Genomic DNA, 21,432 nt, shown 5'->3' on the forward strand with positions numbered 1-21,432 from the left:
GATGCCGGTGGTGGGGTGGGGTTTGGGAGCCAGCCTGGGCTGCTTTGGCTGTTCAAATACTCTACAGGATAAAAGCAGGTGGGGAGAGAGGGAGTCACCGCCAGGCTGGGGTGATTTGGTTATTCAAAGCCCAGGTAACGGTTAGGTCATCGAGGCCAGGGGCTCCTCCCACACCTCGACTTCCATTTAAACCTTTGTGTTCTTCCTGGGCTCTCAGAGTGCCCAGGGATTTCTTGCCCCTGGAACCATGTCCTCAAACTCACCCTGAAGGTCATGAGACAGGATTTTGGCTCCTGAAGTCCATACCCTGTTAACCAAACTCCCTCAGTTAACTAAAATCAGTTCACTCTTTCATTCTGCCCTTTCAGCCTCCTGACTTCTCCCGACTCCTTCCTTCTCCCTGGCCGACAATGACCACCATGGTCAACGTGGATGCCCTTCCGGAATATGAGAAGAGTCAGATCAAGAGAGCCCTGGAGCTGGGGACGGTGATGACCGTGTTCAGCTTCCGCAAGTCCACCCCTGAGCGGAGGACCGTCCAGGTGATCATGGAGACACGGCAGGTGGCCTGGAGCAAGACCGCTGACAAGATCGAGGGCTTCTGTGAGTAGCTGCTGAGCAGGGCGGTGTGGCCCATCCTCCGGGGCCCCGGCCTGAGCACCTCTCACCTCCCTGTTTCAGTCATTACTGGAATTGTTGGTTTGATGATTCTTCTAGTCTTCTGAAAATGAAAGTGTGGCCACTTTGTGTGGGTCTCGGATGGGGTTGATAGCAGGTGGGGGAAGTTCAGCCAGGAAAGCTCTGGCGAAACAGCATTCAGACAGCTGGTCTGGGCTGGCGGGTTTGTTCCCTGTCTGACAGCATCAGAGTTGTCTGGTTCCCAGGACCGGTCAAGTTCGCTGCCCTCCTGGGCGCTAACTGGCCCGAGCTTGCGGAAACTCACAGATTGGTCGCCAAATACCTGTCGTGTGTTACTGCAGATGACAGCAGTCAGAGGCCTTTGCGTTCATCTCCAACGAAGTGCTCAAGTCATTGAATGTTTTGTAGTTTTGTTTTCACATGAGGTTCTGGTCCTGTGGACGTGTCTTCCCTTTCTCACGTCCTTCAAGTTGGGCCGTTGGCTCAGTTCCCGAAGTTTCTAAGACTTTTTAACAAATAGAGTGAGGGCATTTAAGCAATCTTCAGTTGTAAAGACTTGCTTTAATTTGTATTTTTTTTATTAACTAGTTTTTAATTGAAAAATGTACTCTTCGGGTTTGGGTTGTCAACTCACAAATATTAATAAGTGTTTCTCTTCCCCAGCCGTTAACCCCTGCTCCAGAGGCAAGCTCACTACTGTTCCTTTCATCTTTCAGAAACAGTCTATGCTTGTGTAATGGGTGGTATTTTTTTTAAACACAAATGGGGACTTCTACATACACTTCTGCACCTTGATTTCTTTTTTTTTTAATTAATAATTTTTGGGCTTGTGCCTTATAAACACACATTGATCTACTTATTCTTTCATGGCCACGTAACATACGATGGCACGTGGCTGCAATGTGACAGTGTAACTCCAGAGATGGACATTTTGTGCTGTTTCCAGTCTTTTGTTATTAGCTGAAGCAACCATCTTTGCATTCTTTTAAAATAAATTTTGAGATACAACACACATATTTTACATACAATTCACCCATCGTATGCTGCATGTGCAATGCGGTAGTTTTAGTACGTTCACAAATACCTGCAGGCACCCCCATAGTCAGTTTCAGAATATTCTTATCACCTCAAGAAGAAACCCCGTACCCTTTAGCCCTCACCCGCCCCCAAGCCCTCTGCAACTGTTAATCTACTGTCTCTCTAAATTTCCCTGTTCTGGACATTTCATACAAATGGAGTCATATGTGACCTTTTGTGACATAATGTTTTTATCATCCACTTTGTGGCATGTATCAGAATTTCCTTTATATGGCTGAAAAATATTCCATGACATGGGCAGGCCACAGTCTGTTTGTCTGTTCATCTCTTGATGGCCTTCGGGGTGGTTTCTACCTTTTGGCTAATATGGATAGTGCTGCTGTGAACATTTGTGTACAGGTTTTTGTGTGGATGTTTGTTTTTTATTTCTTTTAGGTGTATACCTAGGAGTGAAATTGCTGGATCGTGCACTAACTCTGTTTAATCATTTCAGGAACTACCAGACTGTTTTCCTAAGTGGCTGCACCGTTTATATTCTCACTGGCAATATAGGAGGGTTATCCCTGCCTTGTTCTTCTATGCACATGCATGGGTGTATCTGATGGACAATTTCCTAGAAGATGTATTTCTGAGTTAAAGGTCACGGCACGTTCTAACTTTACAGGGAAGTTTGGCAGCACCCCATGAAGAAGGTTGTTCCACTTAATGCTTCAGCCATGAGGTCTGAGAGTTCCCGCCCCCACACTCTCGTCCACCTGCCGGGGCGTGCTGCACTCGGCCATTCACCAGTGGACTCTGGTGGCTTGGTGTCATGCTCAATTTGCTTTGTTACTGTGGGTGAGATTGAGCAGCTTTCTGAAAGGTTGCTCCTGGCTTCAGGGCCAAGTGGGTCTCAGATGGCATGAAGCCAGAAGCTCAGCTTTGCCATGTCTGTGTGTGGGGGCAGCCAACTTTCCTCCCAATGTTGTTTGCATTGGCCACACTCGACCTCCCAGGTGGCGCCGAAACCTGTCGCAGCTGGGAGGGGGGAAAGCGGGGACAGGCGTGCCATGTCTCTTCCTGACCTGCAGCTCCCAAGCCTGCCTGCCCATCAGAAACACGTAGGCAGGGGGCCTTTTAGCAAACAGAAGTACGGGGCATTGGCACCTTCTCCTGAAGCTCGTGCTGGCGGAGATGGATGTGAGACAGGATTGTGGCTACAAACCCGTGGGCCGTAGCTCTCCCCTTCGGTCAAGTCCTGTCGATTTACTTTTGTTCCACCTGTTCAGCCTCCTTGTTTCCTCCACCCTCCCCTTGGAGTGACTGAGGAGGAAGACCTTCCAGCACTCTGGTTGGGACTCAGCAGTATAATAAGCCCCCCAGGCGACCCTGGTAACAGCCAGGTTTCACATACATCACTTGCGAGATGCTCTTTTTCTCCTTCCTCCTCGCCGCCGTTTGAATGCTGGCTCTGTCGGGCACTGTTCAAAGTGCTGGACACACAGTAGTAATTAAAATAGATTCAAATTCTCAGGGAGCGTTTTTGCTTTCTTACGTACAAGCAGTGCGGGGCTTGACTCCCAGCACCACTTGGTGAGCTTTGCTATGTGACCTTGGGCAAGTCACCTCCACTCTCTGAGCTTTGATTCCCTTATCTGTAGAATGGGAGTGACACTGGTGTCCACCCCGCAGGGTTATGGTTGGGGATAGAAGACGAGTAGGCGTATCCAGGGCTTCGGCACGGGTCATCGCATGCGATGGGCGCACGGTCGTGGGAACTGCTGTCGTGATCCCTGCTGTTGCTAACGAGCGGAGTCAGGCTTATCTAGGGATGTAGATAAGAGCCCCCTTGGCATAGGGGCTTGGACTTTATCTGGGGAGCACTGGGGAGTGGGGTCCACTGATGGGTCTACAGAATAGGAACAACATGACTGGATTCGCACTTTTGACCCTGCTGTGGAGGTCCTGTTTGAGACGGTGGTGTTTGTAAAGTGACCATAAAAGCCAAAGTTGGGGTAAAGAGCTTAAAACGTTCCCCCCCTCCCACCACCTTGAGAGAGCAGGCCTTCCGTCCTGGGAGGGGACCGTCACTGCCTTCTACTGTGAGGGTGGCATCTGGAGGGGACCCCCCCAGCTCTAGCAACTCCTTCATGGGGTTCTAGTTGGCAGAAACTTGCTGGTTACTGTGGGGTCTGCTGGGGCCACGAGAGGAGCATGAGCATGTGGTTTTGGGGTACTTGGCAAGTGGCGTGTGACTTTTGGACAGGTGTCACAAGCTCCGTGCGGGCCTAGGTGAAAACCCTGGAGCCCGCTGTCTAAAGCAGTGAGTGGTTCTTAACTAGGATGATTTCATACCCCCACCCTGGGGTGAGGGGCGTTTGGCAACGTCTGGAGACATGTTGGTTGTCACAGCTGGGGGACAAGGTGCCACTGGGATCTAGTGTGTAGCGGCTAGGGACATCGCTGAACATCCTACAGTGCACAGGGCAGCCCCCACCACAGAGAGTAATCTGATACCAGATGTCAGTGGTGCCGGGGTTGAGAAACTGCTCTACAGTCATGTGTTTGCTCTGCTTAGAGCTATGCAGTGTCGCTGGGTGAAATAGGGTTTTGCTTTGGACCTTGTCGTGATGGAGCTATCTCATTTGTTCAGCACACGTTCGCCATCATGGTGGGTGCTAGATTCTGCGAGAGAGAGGAGGAGGGATGGAGTCCCTGCCAGTAGAAGGGGAGACAGATTCAGAAAGCAGCCCTTGCAGGATTGCATGATTAGTACCAAGACGGGGAGGCTTTGTACCAGCTGTAGTGTGAAGAGGGAAGGGTCTTGTCCATGTGGGTGTGGGGGAGATGGTGGGGAGCGGGAGGCATCATAGTGGGGGAGCTACCTATGTGGAGAGTGACGGAGGGCTTTGCCAGGGGCCCAGCAGGGATCAGTGGGTCCCATCGAATGTGAATGAGTGGATTTATGGGTCAGAGGTCTGGGCAGGGCTCAGCTGGGTGATTCTTCTACTCTTCGTGGCCTGGACTGGGGTCATTTGCTGGTACTCAGCTGATATGTCACCTGGCCTGGAAGGTTCCAGAATCTTCACTCACACATCTGGTGCCTTGGTGGTGATGGCTGGAAGACTGGGCTCAGCTGGGACAGTTGACCCAGCGCCGACCACGTGGTGGTTTCAGGTTGGAGAGTCCAAGGCAGAAGCTGCTTATGACGTAGCCTCAGATGTCCCAGAACGTCACTTGCACCAGCTCAGGTTCAAGGAAAGGGAATCCCCCTGTCAGAGAGGGAGTGGCACGCACACGCAGGGTGGGAAGGAACTGATGGCAGCCACCTGGAGCTAAACTGCTGCACGCGGACTCTGGATCCAGCCTTGTGGTTCAAATCCCTGCTCTGCCACCTACTGGAGGCGTGACCAGACGCAAGTTATTTTAACCTTTCTGTGCCTCAGTTTCCCTGTCCATCAAGTGAGATAACAGTACTTCCTATCTTCTAGGCAAGAATTTAATGGATTTTGTGTACTTTTTTAATGTGCAGGAAATATTGCATAATTGAAACTTAAAACAATAAAAGCAAAAAGTAAAGAGCCACTGGGTGGGGAGCCCCAGGGTCTGGCCTCTGAGAGAGACGACTGTGGATCCTAAACACGCTGCCTCACCTCCTGGCCCGCGGGCTCCCCGTTGCTTTCCAAGGCTGTTGGCTAAGATGGTGCTAGAATTCGTTCCATCCTGGCCCTCTGCACAGAGAGTTAAGGAGCCGGGACAGGCAGTGCTGCGTGTGTGGGTTTCCTTCCCTTCCAGCGGGCCCTGGCTGAGCAGTCCTTGGGTCGAAAGGGGCCTTTCTGAGTTGAGCCTTAGGTGTCCCCTGACATCTCGTCCCTTCGGGAGGCCTGGGGTGTGTCTTGGGAGCTGACGTGGTGCCACCTGCCTGTGGTCTGGACGGGGCTGGTGGTGGCGATGGGCCCCTCTGAGGGCCTGGCCACGTCCACCTCCAGGGAACAGGCTTTTCATCCTGACATTTTTACTTTCGTTTAGGCGTGTTTTCACCATCTGCTTATTCTGGGCAACTGGCGCTGCCCATGAGTGAGGGATTCTCAAACACGGGAGCCGTTTCCTTGGTCTTAGGCTCCAGGGTTGTCCGCCAAGTAATAATGGCAGGAGTCATACGGTGGCTGAGAGCCACTTCCAGCGGATGCTCACCGTGTGCTTGTCCCCGTGAAGGCACGTCAAATGTAACAGCTCGTTAAATCCCCACAAGGGACCCTGTGAAGCAGGAATTATCCTCTCTTTGTTTGTGAGGAGACTGAGTTTTGGGGGGACGAGGTGACATGGCCAGGAAAGGGCAGAGCTATACTTTGAACTCGTTTTGTCTACGGTTGGAATCTCCCGTCAGTCTTCCCGCTCTGTGCTGCTTTCTTCTCCTAAATGATCTCAAAGGTGTTTCAGTTCTGCATGTGAGAGAGAAGCACCCTGCCTGGGACCCAAGGACAGCAGCTTCCTTCTGACTTTCTTTGTTGCGGCAGGAGGGAAACACATTAATGACTTTCGTGTGCAGAGGACATGCTCTGCTGGGTACGGGAGACACCAGGAGGAAGGAGACTTCGTCCCCCTCCGAGAGATGCCTGGATCAGTGGGGCGACAGGACATACGGGAAGAGACCAGAGTGCAGTGTGGGAAAGTGCCGATGGGGCCAGGGGAGGTGACATGGGGCTTTGCTGTATCTCGGCTCATTCCGAAACCCATCCTTGGACTTCTTTCCATTTAAACTATGAATATTTTTGGAAGTTGTTATTTTATCAAAATGTCTTTGAAACAATGAAGAAGTAGGGGTTTTCTCTCTGGCATCCCCTAAGAAGAAATCCGTTGTCTCAAAGTGGTCCCCAAGCTCCCGTGGCCAAGCATCTCATCAGAAATAAGCAACTTGGCGCGTGGTACTTTGTTAACGGCAGCCCTAGCACACGAACGCACTTCCTTTGCGAGAGCCCGAGGGCGAAGGGGTGGCCCCTATGAGTTATGTACACGTCCGGCTACGGACGTTACGGACAAGTTGGAGTTTGGCATAAAGGAATTTAAGAGCCCTTTATTCCAAGTGTCATCTTATTTTCTAGCCGCGCTGGTCTTGGCCCAGTCCCTGATAAGAGGGACTGTAAAATAGTGCTTAAACGTGGGAGGGAGCGGTTTCCTGAAATAGCGCCGAGCCCTGGGAACGCAGGTGTATCTCGCTTTGTGTCACTGGACTCCTGAATCGGTGTCGGGTCAAATCTCTCGTGGATTGTGGTTGTGAAGGGGGAGGGTCTGTTCAAAGACGTCCCACGGCGAATCCTCTCGAAAAGAAAATTATGCCACCACCCGCCCCTCAATCTAGCTTTGACATAAATGCGGGTTTCTGCATGCCAGGCTAGCACAGTGACAGGCCCTGTGTTGTCTTAGGAGTGACTTAAGTGCTGTGCAGTTTGGGGTTGAAACCGGAAATCCTGGTGTTGACTTTCTGCTTTCAAGCAAGGCCTGACCTTGGCCCAGGCCCCGGTGGTCCTCACCCACACACCGAGCTCCAAGGCCAGGTCTGTTCTGCTTGCCTGGGAGCACGCCCAGCACCTAGCCCATACCTGGCAGGTGTTGCCCAGACACCTGGTTGATGGACAAATTGCAAAGGGACCTGGATGCTCTCTCAGCCTCGGTCCCCCTGCTTCTCCCTGACGTGGCAGTGTCTGGAGTTCAGATGGGGCACCTCTGTGACAACTTCCTCTTCAACCAGACACCACAGTTCCAGTCTTGGCCCTGGCCCTCACTACCCGACCTTGGACAAACTACTTGGCCTCTTTGCCTCTTTGAGCTTCAGTGTTCTTTTTTTTTTTTTGAGACAGAGTCTCACTCTGTTGCCCTGGCTAGAGTGAGTGAGCCTCAGTGTTCTTATCTGTAAGATGGGTAACAGTAGAGCTTACCTCCGCCATTAGATCGTTGTGAGGATTATACTGTTAATGCTTGCAAGGTGTGTGCTGTGTACCTAACATGTGCCTGCCGGCCGTGCTGCCACAATGACCTGTGAGGCGGCAGGAGCCTGTGCCGGTGTGTGCTCGGGCACACGGACGGGGCTGAGGTGTAGCCTACACAGGTGGAGGAGTCTTCCCCCTGCTCTGCTGTGGCACGTGGCTAGGGGCCCTATTGGCGTTAAGGTCCCTTGGACCTGAACCTGGGTGTAGATGGGCAGCCCAGCTGCTTCTGTGAGGCTTGGGAGGCCTGGGCTTGGAGGAGTGTCAACAGGGCAATGGTGAAGTTCTGGAAATAGACTCGCCGGTGATGCCAGTCCAGAGCTGAGGGCCTCTCTCCGTTGCAGCACCGTTGGGAAGAAGCTGTAAAGTGCTGCTTTCATCTTACGCAAGTTGTGCTGGTGGCCATGGGTGGGCATAAGTTTTTATGCGTGAAGTATCTGTGTGTGTGAAGGATTCCGTTCTGAGAAAGAAAGAAATGGGAACTTACTAATTTGTAGAATGGAAACTAGCAAAATTAGGCACAGCGTGGGGAGAGCAAATGCCGCAGGAAGAGGAGACCCTGCAGAGCTCAGATGAGGCAGAGGAGGTGTCTGTCCCCACTGGCCGGTCTCAGGACTTCGGGGATCCTGCCGCCTCCTCCCTCCACCACTTCTCTGCTCCTACGCAGACTGGGTTTCACTGGCCAGGTGTCCCCGCTCAGCACTCCCGGCCACTGCAGGCTCTCCCTGGCCTGCCACCAGCCTCTGCCAGTGGGACCAGCCCCCACGCCAGCCAGGGGCATGGCCGGAGGAACACCTGTGTCCCTGGGGAGGCAAGAAGGGCCCAAGCCCAGAGTGGCTGAGGGCAAACATGCCATTTAGACAGCTCTGAGCTGCTCTCCTCTCATCCTGCTTCTTTCTCCTAATTAGAACTACTCTCGTTTCCCCCCCTCATTAGAGAAGTAACGTGTATTCATTAGTACAAAGGTTTAAAACTACAACTGAGTGAGGAAAACAACCCCTTAGCCCCCCACCAGGAGAAATGTGTGTTAGCACTTGGTGGACCCCTCCAGATATATGTAATATTTGTTTGCAAGACAGATACATTTTCACAAAATGCAGTCCTTTCGTAATATACTTTAGTAATCTGCCTTTTTCATTTTGTGCTACATCGTGACCATCTTAGTGTTGCTATTTTGAACTGTTTTAAACATCGAGGTTGGTATAGGAAATATGACAATATGACAAAATATAACAGACGCCACGTACTCAAGAGCCAGGGCTCTAGCATCTGACTGCTTCAGTTCAAATCTTCGCTCTACCACTTAGAAGACGATGGACAAGTTATTTAGCTTCTCATCGCACCTGTCTGTAAAATGGGGTGATAGTGTGCCCGCCTCGCTGGATTCACAGGATTAGAGGAGTTAATTGTGTCTCACACTTTGGGATAGTGCCTGACAAATGTCCCAAAGCACTCAAGCTCGAGTTAGCTGCTGTAGCTGTTACTGTTGTTATTAACATGGTATTTCTGCCTACTGTGTGGTAGGCAGAACAAAGGCCCCTCACCTGAAAGATGTCCACATCTTAATCCCTGGAGCCTGTGAATGTTACTCCCTATGGCAAAAGGCTCTTTGCAGACGTGATAGTGTGAAGGATCGTGAGATGGGGACGTTATCCCGGATTAGCTGTGTGGACGCGATACAATCTCAAGGGTTTTTATAAGAAGGAGGCAGGAGGGGCAGAGTCAGAGGCAGAGTGGGAGATGGTACCTTGCTGGTTTTAAACATGAAGGAAAGGACCATGACCCAAGAATGTACGCAGCTTCTAGAAACTGGAAAAGTCAAGGGAACGAATCTCCTCTAGAGGCTCCAGGAGGAACTAGCTCTGATGACACCTTGATTTTAGCCCAGTGAGACCCAATGAGCTTTGAATTTCTGACCTCCAGAACTGTAAGACAATACATTGGAGTCAAGCCACTACATTTGTGGTAATTTGTTACAGCAGCAATACAGAGCTGAAACTCTCTCCTAACTGGCTTAGACAAGTTGTAATATTGACTTTGGATCTTTTTTGTTTTTAAGAACTAAAATATAAATACAATTAAGTCTTCATGAGAGACCAGCATCATGATTTAATAATTATCATTCCCATGCATTTTTTTCCATTTCAAAAATTTTCATCTACGATTAACATGTATGTTTTGCAGGTCTTTCCATAAAAGACACTGCCTGGTACACATCCCTCAAGAAACTTGCATTACTCTGCTTGGCATTGTTTGGGAGGCTGATCCATGTTGGTATCAGTAGCTTTATTTTGACTGCCACGTGCAATTTCACTCAAGTACGCCATGGTAGATCGATCTGTCCCTTTGATGCTGGACACTGAGGTGGTTTCCAATTGTGGGAATCTCCATTCCAACAAACGTGTCTTCCATATTGTTTTAAATGACTATAGGTTTCCATCTAATTTTTTTTAAAGAATAAGAACAATAAAAAATAAGGTAGAAACCTTATTTTTTTAAACAACAACAACAAAATAAGGTGGAAACCTTATTTTTTTAAACCCCCAAAATAAGGTGGAAACCTTACTCTTTAAATATTATGTAGTTTCATATTTTCCTATGTCAAACATTGATCCAGAGAACATTTTTTGGCTAAATTTTAGGTGTTACCTTGGTAATTTCCATAGGACACATTTCTAAAAGAATTTCTAGAAGGAAACAAAGGTCGAGTGGCGGGCTTTGGGTGGGGTGTTCCTTCGGTCCCCAGGAAAGTGGCACTGATTTGTACACCCACCCTCCACCCTTGCTAGTGTCTGGGCATCCGTTTTCACAGACATGAAATTCATAGGCAGAGATAGGGTCTTGTGAGTGTGGTTTGTGCCTCCCTCTCCCCCCAGCTTGGTGTTTATTCTGGCCTGGGCTGCGGATCTCGTCCCCGCATCAACACGAGTGTCGGGATGGTGGGAAAACTTTGCAGCCCTCACTGTGGGCTGAAGCTGCTGCTCCGCCCTCACTCAATCCGCACAGCAGCCCCAGGAAGCTGCTATTTTGCCGGCTTCTCGGCGACAAATCTGATGTCGGGGGAAGCCTGGTAACGTTTCAAGGTTGGCAGCTGGGATTTAATTCCAGGTGTTCTGAGTGCTCAGCTCATGCATTTGTTGGTGCAAACCAAATTCCGGAGTATGAATTGGGTGCCACGCAAGAATAAGGCTTTGAGCAACCTTCTATTTCGAAGTTGGTTCCAAAAATGTATGGCTGTGCAGAATCGTGGACCGGAGTTTGGCCTGGAAGGAAAAGACTAGAAGCTGGTTCCTTAGGTGGGTGGTATCTTGTTCATCTCTGTACTTCTAGCTTCTGGCGCCAGCTGCCCCCAGGAGATGTTTGACAGATGTGTGTTGAATGTTGTAACTATCACTTTGAGCTGTTTCCTTTTTTTTTTTTTTTTTTAAGAGGAGGAACCTATAGATTTTATTTTCATTTTTTAAAACAATAGCTTTATTCAGGTATAATTCATGTACCATATAATTCACCTACTAAAGTATGCAATTCAGTAGTTTTTAGTGTATCCAGAATTGTGCAAACATTATCACAATTTTAGAATGTTTTTATCATTCTCCCCTAAATTCTGTCCCTTTTAGCAATCACCCCTACTTCCCCTGACCCCTGGCAACCATAAATCGACTTTCTGTCTCTATAGATTTGTCTATTCTGGACACTTAATATAAATGGAATCACACAATATGTGGCTTTTTGCTTCTGACTTCTTTCACTTAACATAACGTTTTTGAAGTTCATCCGTATTGTTGCATGTATCAACACTGCATTCCTTTCCATGGCTGAGTAATATTCCATTGTATGAATAGACCACTTTTTTTTTTTTTTGTATTAAGAGACAGAGTCTCACTATGTTGCCCAGGCTGGTCCTGAACTCCTGGGCTTGAACAATCCTCCCGCCTTGGCCTCTCAAAGTGCTGGGATTACAGATGTGAGCCACCGCGCCTGGCCTGAATAGAACATATCTTGTTTATCTGTTCATCATTTGATGGACATTTAGGTTATTTTCTCTCTTTGGTTATTGTGAATAATACTGCTGTGAACATTTGCGTGTAAGTTTTTACGTGAATGTGTTTTCATTTCTCTTGGCTGTGGACCTAAGTGTGGAATTGCTGGGTCAGCTCTAACTCCGTTTAATCATTTAAGGGGCCACCAAGAGTGTTTGCCAAAGCACTTGCTCCATTTGCCTTCCCACTAGCAGCGTGTGAGGGTTCCCACTGCTCCATATCCTTGCCAACACTTGTTACTATCCGCCTTTTTGATTCCAGCCCCCCCTAGCAGGGGTGAAGTTGTATCTCACTGTGGTTCTGATTTGCATTTCCCTGATGGCTTGTTGCTCTATTTTAAATGTAATTCATTACGTGATTTTTAGTTGATATAATAATGTCCTTCTAAGCACTTGCTTTCTGTGGGTAGGATCTTACCTTTAACTTTCTTTTAAGCGTTGCCATCTGCCCAGGCTTGGTGCTGACTACGGGATAGGCAAGTGAGGACACTCTGGGAGTGTTAGCATGAAGCACACGGGCGTGGATTAACAGGGATGTGCTTCCTGGCTTGAGTCTAGAACCATAAATTTTAACCGTTACTTCTGCTTTTTGGGGGGGGCAAAAGGACCATTTTTGAAGGTGACAACCTGTCTTGGTTTCATTCGCTGATGTTTAGGTTTGTCCAACTATTTCAGTGAAGTATCAGTGAAGTATAGCACAGATTTTTCGTGATTTTTAAGGTTTAATGCTCCAGCCCAGGGTGTCCCTATTTAGTGACCCTTTTCACAGCACCCTGGAAATACCTACTTGCTCCTAACTGCTTCCTGTTTGGCCACCAGCCACCTGCTAAGAAGAGTTGGGAGAAATGGCATTGGGAAGTGCTTCTGGCACCAGGATGGGGGAGTATATTTGAAATTTTGAGAGCACCTTGAAGGCATAGTCATTGTTGCACGTACTGAGCAAGCAGCAAAGGTGTTCTCCGTGTGGCGGGTGCTATGATTGTTATGACAGTGCTCCCTGCTTGGTGAGGTCAGATGGCTTCAATTTCCTACAGAGACCAAAAATGTGTCATTGTGCACATCTCCTGGCTTTGCCGTCTGCCCGGACATCTGCCCTAGATCTAGGCGTGACATCTCATTGCTGGGCCTGAGCATGCAGTTCCAGCTGTACTTTACCAGGTAATGGCAGTAGAACTTTGTCCTGGGGGTCACCTGTGTCCCAAACAATACTGCTCAGTTGGCAGCTGGGTGAGCTGCTGTGCCCCTTGCGAGTCCGGATTCTGCACCTGTCACGTGGCGGTTGGACAGTCTGCAGGGACGTGGCACAGGTTCGTGACTTGCCTTGCAAATTGTAACTGAGTGAATTCTATGCTTACGGAAAGAAATAGAGTACAGGGAGGGGACTGTGAGGGTCGGACGTGGGGTTGGGCATGGAAGGCCTCACTGAGCGGGCGGCGTGTGAGCACAGACCTGGGAAAGGTGAGGGTGGGCTGTGTGGACACGTGGGGAAGCGTGTAGTGGGCGTGAGGAATGGCCGGGCAAAGCCCTTGAGATGGGGCATCTTCTCTCTTTCTTTTTTTTTATTCCGAAGATGAATGAGAGATCTTGGTGTTTGTCCAGACGTAGCCAAAAAAAAAAAAAAAAAAAATCAGTGCCCTTCACTTCCCTGTCCTCTGGTTCTGTGGTTTCTCTTCCTGAAGACGACCGTTATTCTGTTCCTGGGCTGTCCTTCCAGAACTGTTCTGAGCAGGTGCACGCCCACGGAATTGTGGATCCTTCCAGAGGAGAATTCTCGTAGGCTTCTTTGTCTTCGGGTGAGGAGGCCAATCCTCGCTGGGACCCTGACAGGGAGGTGAGCAGCCTGCTGGGACGTCTTCCCAACTGAGTTCCTCCTTGGTTTTTTTTAATTGAGATTTAATTCATGTAAAATTCATCCTTTTCAGGTACAATTCGGTGGTTTATGGCATATTCGCAAGGTTGCGCAATGATCACTATTATCTAATGTCAGAACATTTTCATCATCCCCAGAAGAAGTCCTGACCCCATCAGCAGTCATTCCTCCTTCCCCTCCCCAGTCCCCGGTAACCTCTAATCTGCTTCCTGTGTGTGGATTCGCCTGCTCTGGACATTTCATGAGAATGGGGTCGTGCAGTATGTGACCTTTGCGACTGGCTTCTTTCACTTCTGTTACTCAGCAACATGTTTTCAGGATTTTCCATGTTGTACCATGTGTCAGTTCTTCACTCTTTTTTTTTTTCTTTTTTGAGACAGGGTCTCATTCTGTTGCCCAGGCTAGAGTGCAATCACAGCTCACAGCAACCTCAAACTCCTGGGCTCAAGAGATCCTCCTGCCTCAGCCTCCCGAGTAGCTGGGACTGCAGTTGTGTGCTTCCATGCTCAGCTAATGTTTCTGTTTTTTATAGAGACAAGGTCTCCCTGTGTTGCTGAGGCTGGTCGTGAACTCCTAGCTTCAGGGGATCCTCCTGCCTCAGCCTCCCAAAGTGCTGGGATTACAGGCATGAGCCACCACGCATGGCCTCTTCATTCCTTTTTAATGACTGAATAATACTCCACTGTATGGATAGACCACATTTTGCTTATCCATTCGTTGGGTGATGAAGAGTTGGGTTGTTTCTACCTTTTGGCTGTTACGAATAGTGTTGCTGTAAACATTCGTGTATAGGTTTTTGTGTGGACGTGTTTTCCTTTCTCTGGAGTATACATTTAGGGGTGGAATTGGTGGGCTCAGATGATAACCTTTTGTTTAACCTTTTGAGGAACTATCAGACTGCACCATTTTGCATTCGTCAAGGCCTGTCTGGCTGTTTTGGAGGTGAGCCCCTCCCTTTAACCTTGAAGGGAATGAACCCTTGATGCTTTGAGGTCAGAATGTCCAGGTGACCCCCTTGGAGAGAGACACGGGAGGCTCCTGGGAGACTGTGGCCCCAAACCCACAGCACTGGGCTCAAATCCCAGCTCTGCCACCTACCAGCCCTGTGACCTTGAGCAAACTCCTTAACCTTCACTGACCTCTGCTTCCCCTATGCAAAGCGGGGGTCATCACAGCGCACTTGGGAGGCTCCCGTGAGATCCGGGGAGAAATGAGCTCAGCGCGGTACCTGGCGTATTGGAACTGCATGATGGAGGTTAGTGCCCGTGAGGGTGGTGACGTCCACCAGGCATTTCAGACACACGCTTGCTTAACTCTCCCCAGTTCCTATAAAAAGTTATATTCCCATTCTGCAGGTGAGGAAGGGGTGTGGGAGTTTGTTCTGCGTGGCTCGTGGTGTGCAGGGGAAGGCAGTGCCTGGCTGGGCCTTGGTCGCCTTGAGCCGGCTGGTGATTTGAACCGGTTGGTTTGTGGTTTTGTGGAACAGAAGCTGTTGTGGACACTGTTGGTGCCTGACCTCGTGATCTCGGCACGCGCCCCTGTGCACCACAAGCACTTGCTGCAAACACCTGCGCCTGTGCGTGAAGCTTCCGCCAGTCTGTGGCGCAGGACAGGCCGGGCGTGCTGGAGAGTTAACGCCTCCAGAGGTGGCCACAGCTGGGTGGGAGCTGGTGAATCAATACCCCAGCTCCCTCACCCTCAGTCAGGACCAGCCCGAGGCGTGCTCTGCACCGGCTCCCAGGGTTCCCCAGTGGCTTCAGGCTCCTTTTGCCCACAGGAGTAATGATGGGCTCGATGACACACCTTTTATGTGTCCCCTTCCCTGTCTCACTGCCCTGTTCCCCAGCCAGTGAGTCCTGGGATTCCCTCCCGCATAGACAGGTTGCACCTACATCCTCGCCTCAGGGTCTGTTTCTGGGGAAACCCAGACAAAGACAGAGACCCACTTAGACCCTGAGTCAGGAAACACATGGACTAGAGTTGGGCCGCTCTAGAACCCACTGTTTTCTGTGTCCCGTGTGGGGTGCGTGTGCACGTGCACCCCTACGCAGGCGTCTTTGCCCTCTTGTTCCTGATTGGTCAGTCTTGTCACTTCTGGTTCCAGAGAGAGAGTTCCTGATGGCCCAGTTATCATTGCCCTCAGCAGAGTCAGGATGTTTTGACCGGTAGGGTCAGAAACTAGCTCAAGCAAAAAGGAGAATTTGCTGGAACGTGTGGCCGAGAAGGGTACTACCCCTTGGGCAGCAGGGACCACTGTCTTTCTGCTCGTCTTCCTGCCACGCTTTGCACTCCACATCATTCTCCTCCTCTGCGGACCATCCTCGTCCACGGCGCAGACAGCATGGCCATGAACAGCCCCGTGAGAGCACGTCTTTCTCTCAAACCCCCAGACTGATACTTGTGGCACTTTTGTGGTCATTCATGGTCGCGCACAGAGTGGTGAAAAATTTGGGTCATCCACATGCACAGGCCCTGCTGAGGTCAAGCAAGGCGGCATCTGCCCCCGTGTTTCAGCCCTCGTGCAGCAAACAGGCGTCCTTCTCACGGTCTACCTAGTGCCGCGTTTTCTGCACTTCTGTGCTTTCTGTTGGCGATGTTGCTGTTTAAAATGGCCCTAAGCGCAGCGAGTTTGTCATTACTTCATTCATTCCTCCTATTATTCATTCAGTCAGTAACTATTTATCGATCATCTACTAAGGGCAAGGAACGGCATTGAGTTCTGACCAGAGGAGACGTGGTCTTCAGTTTCATGGACCTTCTGTTTAGTGGTGGGAGGTGAGCAAACATTGCTCAAATACGTGCATGAGCGCATTTATAGTGAACATGAAGATGACTTTGGCTTCTCTCTAAGAGGAACCATGGCAGGTTTTGTACCTGATGGGAGGCCAGGAAACGGCAGCTAAACTGATTGAACAGTAGCCTTTCTGGTCCCAGAGGCTGTGCTTTGTGGCCACATCTAACCTGTGTCCCGGAAGGGTGTGAGTGTGCACTTCCTGGAATGACCCCAAGGTGGTCCGTGTGCTGTGGGAGGTCGCACGGCATCACCCATGAGAGCAGTTTGGGAGTGGAACAAGCCTGCGCTTGCCTCCTGGCTCTGCCACTGTCTGTGCCACTTCCCACTTGGGCCTCAGCGTTTGCATCTATAAAATGGGCACAGGGGTGGTTCCCTCTTTGAGGGTTGGTATGTGAAACCTTCAGCTCAGTGCGCAGTTAGAGCACTTTTGTTGGCTGACCAGGATCCAGGGCTCACAGAGGGGAAGGCCGTTCCCAGCATTAGTCACCTGAGAAGGCGACGTGCTCCCTAGGCCTGGAAACCAGTTTTGGGATGGTGTTTCAGTTTCGTATTGCTATGTAAGGAACCATGTCAAAACACAGGGGCTTAAAACAACAATTCTGTGGGTCAGGAGTTTGGCAGGACTCCGTCAGGTGGCGGCTCTGTCTCACTTGGTGTTGGCTAGAGTCCCTCACCTGAGTATGTCCCGCTGGTGGCTGGGCTGGAAGTTCCGACAAGGCTTTCTGGGCCCTCAGTGCTCCTTCCCGCGTGTGCCTGGGGCAGCATCGTGAACCCTGCTGCGTGGGGGCTTCTGTAGTTCCCCGGTGTTACTTCATCTGCACACATGCACACACATGAACGCATGTGCACACGGAGCACCTCCCCACCGCCAGCACCGTGTCGACTGCAGGAACACAGCTGTTCTTGTCTACACGTAAGACCACACAGGGTCTTCCCGAGGTCCTCATTCACCTTTACATTTCGGTAATTCTGTTGTTTTGACGCCGCCAGGTCGCGAGTGGTGTTCTGGGCCTGTTCCGTTCGGTTTGGGGATGGGCTGTGCTGGAGAGCGGTACACAGTGCGCCCCTCTGTGTGTTTGGCACATGAGAGGTGGGCGGTGTCGATAAAAAGGCACAGTTGTGTGGCTGCAGGATGAATGTATCAGGTGGGGACACTCAAGAATTTTCTTGTTGTAGACAGTGGCGAGTGTAGGTAGAGGCTAAGGACCAGCGTGCCGGAACCACACCGTCTGGGTTCGAATCCTAGCTCACTCTCTTTCTAGCTCTGTGACCTGGGGCAAGTCACTGCCTGCACCTTTCTGAGCTGCTGTTTCTTCATCCATAGAATGAGGAGAATCGAAACAAGCACCTCACAGATTGCAGCAATTTTTTTTTTTAAGTGAGTTGACTCATATAAAGCGCTTTGTTCAATTTCTGGCATACTGTGAAAGGGCTGTATAAATGTTAGCAGTTATTATTTGTAGAGGATTAAGATTGTAGGCTTGAACCAGGTCACCTGAATTTAAATGCTCACTGGTGGGTGACCTCAGGGTCAGTCACTTAACCTCTCACACCTTGGTTTTCCCTTCTCTTTGAAATAGGGGCAAATGTGATCTACTTTATCGGTGGTTGTGTGGATTAAACGAGTGAAGGTCTGAGTGATGAGAAGAATGCCTGGCACATGGCAGCTGCTAGATGAACTGTGGTTGTTGATAGTAACAGTAATGGTTTCGGTTTATCTATTACCCTGTAGCAAACTATGCCAGAACTTAGTGGCTCGAAACAGCAATGGTTTCTTATTTTGGGTGACTTTGAGGCAGTTGCTCTACTGGATTAGCAGGGCTTGCTTATGTCGCTGCTCTCAGTGGGGCTGGAATGTCCCAAATGGCCTTGCTCACGTGGCTGGCAGCGGGTGGTGGCTGTTGCCTGGGGGCCTCTGTTCTCCACGCGGCCTCCCATCGTCCAGCGGTGCAGCCTGGTTTCCAAAGGTGGCAGTCTCCACGGAACATTCTAAGAGGGAGAAGGCAGGAGCCTCAAGGTCTCTTGAGATCTGAGCTCTGGAAATTGCACAATGTCGCTTCTGTCTCATGCCATCACTGGTCAAAGTAGGTCAGAAGGCCAGCCCACTTCCAAGGAGGGGGAAATGGACTTCTCTCCTTGGCGGGAGGAGCTGTAAGATGCTATGGCCGTGCTCCTCAATGTCCCACGGGATCCTCTTTATCCACCGGCATCTTTGTTTTTTTTTTTTTTGAGACAGAGTCCGTCTCTGTTGCCCTGGGTAGAGTGCAGTGGCATCAGCCTAGCTCACAGCAACCTCAGACTCCTGGGCTCAAGTGATCCTCCTGCCTCGGCCTCCTGAGTAGCTGGGACTACAGGCACATGCCACCACACTCAGCTGATTTTTATTTTTTTTCTGTTTTTAGTTGTCTGGCTAATTTCTTTCTATTTTTAGTAGCGATGGGATCTCGCTCTTGCTGAGGCTGGGTCTTGAACTCCTGACCTCCAGTGATCCTCCTGCCTCGGCCTCCCAGCGTGCTGGGATTACAGGCGTGCGCCACCACGCCCGGCCTGTCACCGTCATCTTGAGGGGCACTGTCCACTCCCCCCCACACAAGGCACCAGAGCACTTTTGACTGCCCTGTGTCAGCTATGTCGAGTGTTGCCGCAGCTTCAGTGAACACAGCTGGTGAAAGAGAAACTCTCAGACTGCACCTGCCCTTCGAGAAGACTCCAAGAGTGTATGCAGAACATCAAGAGCACATTGTGATTCTTTTTCTTGACACAGTTATTGGTAGTTTACTGTGTGTGGGCCCAGGCCACGGTGGGCAAGCGCGGGACAAGCTCCCTGCCCTCGTGAACCACGCGATCTAGTGCCCCTCCTGCCTTGTGGGAGAAGGGGGTTAAGTGAACACTTGGGATCGACTGTAAAAACCCTAAAGGAGAAGTCAGATTCTGGGAGGGAAGGGGCAAGAGAGAGACCTGGCTGTCATCTACTCTCTGTTCCTTCCTATCATGTGACCTGGGCTCAGTCACTTCCTCTCTGTGGGCCCACGTCCCCGATCTGTGAAGGGAGGATTACAACACCTACTTCATGGGGTGGTTGTGAGGACTTAGTGAGCTAGTGTGAGCTCTTACTGCCGTTAGGATCACGTCCATCCTCGGTGCCTCAGTTTCCCCCTTGGTGATGTCCTTTCCGCTGGAGCGAGTCTATGGTTTGGTCAGCACCTCACTTCCTGCCACTCTGCGATGTGCTAATGAGCATTAGCCTCTTGTTCCATCACGTTCTTCTCCTGGGGAGCTTTGTCACACTGGGAATGACTTACATTTATGTGGGTGCTTGATGCCCCTGGCGTACCCTGCCAGCCCTCGGAACGGGCCTGCGTGTGCTCCATCATGGCCCCGGTGTCGTGCACAGTGACCGGCTCACGCCAGGTGCACCGTAGACGGAGGGGTGAAGCCGTTCTCCCTCTGCTTGGGCCTTGGGGTTACCCTCGGCTGCAGTGACATGGAGCTTCCAGAACCATCTGTCTGGTGAGGGCTGTGTCTCTGGACGACGGCCAGCCCAGGGCCAACCAGCCGGGCACAGCCTCTGTCAGATGTGGCAGAGGGGAACGGCAGGGATAGCTTCCACGAGGAAAGGAAACTATCTCCCCTTGCCTACCATCCAGGGCTCACTGGAACCAAACTAGCATTTTGTTGCTTTTCTATGAAGATGCTATTTCATCTTTAAGGGTTATGCATTTTGACACACGCACACCTGTGCAACTGCCACGCTAATCAAGACAAAGAAAAATTGCATTGCCCCAGAAAGTCCCCTCATGTCCCTTTGCAGTCAGCAGCCCCTCAACATACACGCACTGTGCTCCGGGCCACCTGACCAGCTTTCTGTCACTTGTTCTCCAGTTTTAGCATTCCGTATAAACGGGATCACGCAGGGTGTCCTGTTTTGCATTCAACTTCTTTTGCATAGCGTTTCTGAGGTTCACCTACATTATTGTAAGTATTGGTGGTTTCTTCTTTTCTATTGCTGAGTAGTATTTGAATGTCTTTCTATACCACCATCTGTTTACTCATTCTTCTGGTGGGTGACCTTGGCTGTGTCAATGCCAAATGCATGTTGGGAGTAATTAAAATGGTTTGTGATCTCTCAGTATGTAACAAACCACCCCAGAACTTAGTGGTGAATATTGGAGGTGTTTCCAGTTTGAGGCTTTTCTGTTTTTTTTGGAGACAGAGTCTCACTCTGTTGCCTGGGCTAGATAGAGTACAGTGACATCATCACAGCTCACTGCAACCTCCAAATCCTGGGCTCAAGTGATCCTCCTGCCTCAGCCTCCCGAGTAGCTGGGACCACAGGCGTGTGCCATGATGCCTGGCTAATTTTTCTATTTTTAGTAGAGACGGGGTCTCGCTCTTGCTCAGGCTGGTATCGAACTCCTGAGCTCAAGCAATCCTCCCGCCTCAACCTCCCAGAGTGCTAGGATTACAGGCGTGAGCCACTCACTGCCCCGCACCGAGGCTCTTTTGAATCATATGAATGAATGAATGAATAAAATAATAAAAATTGCACATGTGTAGTTGGGCAGCCTCGATGGCTGTTGCCTTAGTCGAGGGCTCAGACGCTATACGTCTTGGTGATAGGACAGCAGGCAGCCAGCACCTCTTCTGAGATGGGTGGGTTTTGTTTTGAGGTGGGTTTTGGGGGCTCACAGTTGCTCAGTGCTGGTCCTGCTTGTCACCCTGTGCCCTGCTGTGAGCCTGGCTTGGGTCTTGCTGGGCTGACCCACCAGTTTGCCTCATTCAAGCCTCAGGAAGTGGCCTGTGTAGAAGAAAATGTACAAGCAGTGGGTGGCGAGTTTGGGCCAAGTGAGCAGATCACTGGGGCACAAAGCCCCAAAATAGATCTGTTTCTGCTAAGTCGCCAGGCAAGTGGAGGCAATAGCAAATGCTTTGCATATTTTCCTGCTCAAAAGAGAAGGTTTTATTGCAAACAACTTTTTGGGACCCCTTCCTCTCCTCAGAAAAAAAAAAAAAATCTCAAAAAGATTCAAGTGTTTTTTCAGAGCAGCACAAAGTGAGAGCCAGACAGGCCTGGGTTTAAATCCCAGAT

The 21,432-nt window shown here is 50.3% G+C and overlaps 1 protein-coding gene across 1 annotated transcript in view; it reads left to right on the forward strand.

Moving 5' to 3' along the window:
• Window positions 1–385: 385 nt before the first annotated feature.
• The window catches only part of PLCG2 (phospholipase C, gamma 2 (phosphatidylinositol-specific)), a 140,317-nt gene continuing 119,270 nt past the window's right edge, over window positions 386–21,432 (forward strand). Inside the window, exon 1 of the mRNA XM_012648218.1 lies at window positions 386–603. Within this exon, the coding sequence (XP_012503672.1) occupies window positions 411–603 (193 nt within the window). The 5' untranslated portion in view covers window positions 386–410. The remainder of the gene's footprint in view (window positions 604–21,432) is intronic.

This window comes from Propithecus coquereli, unplaced genomic scaffold, assembly GCF_000956105.1.
Source record: "Propithecus coquereli isolate 6110/MARCELLA unplaced genomic scaffold, Pcoq_1.0 Scaffold280, whole genome shotgun sequence".
In the NCBI taxonomy this organism is placed as follows: Eukaryota; Metazoa; Chordata; class Mammalia; order Primates; family Indriidae; genus Propithecus; species Propithecus coquereli.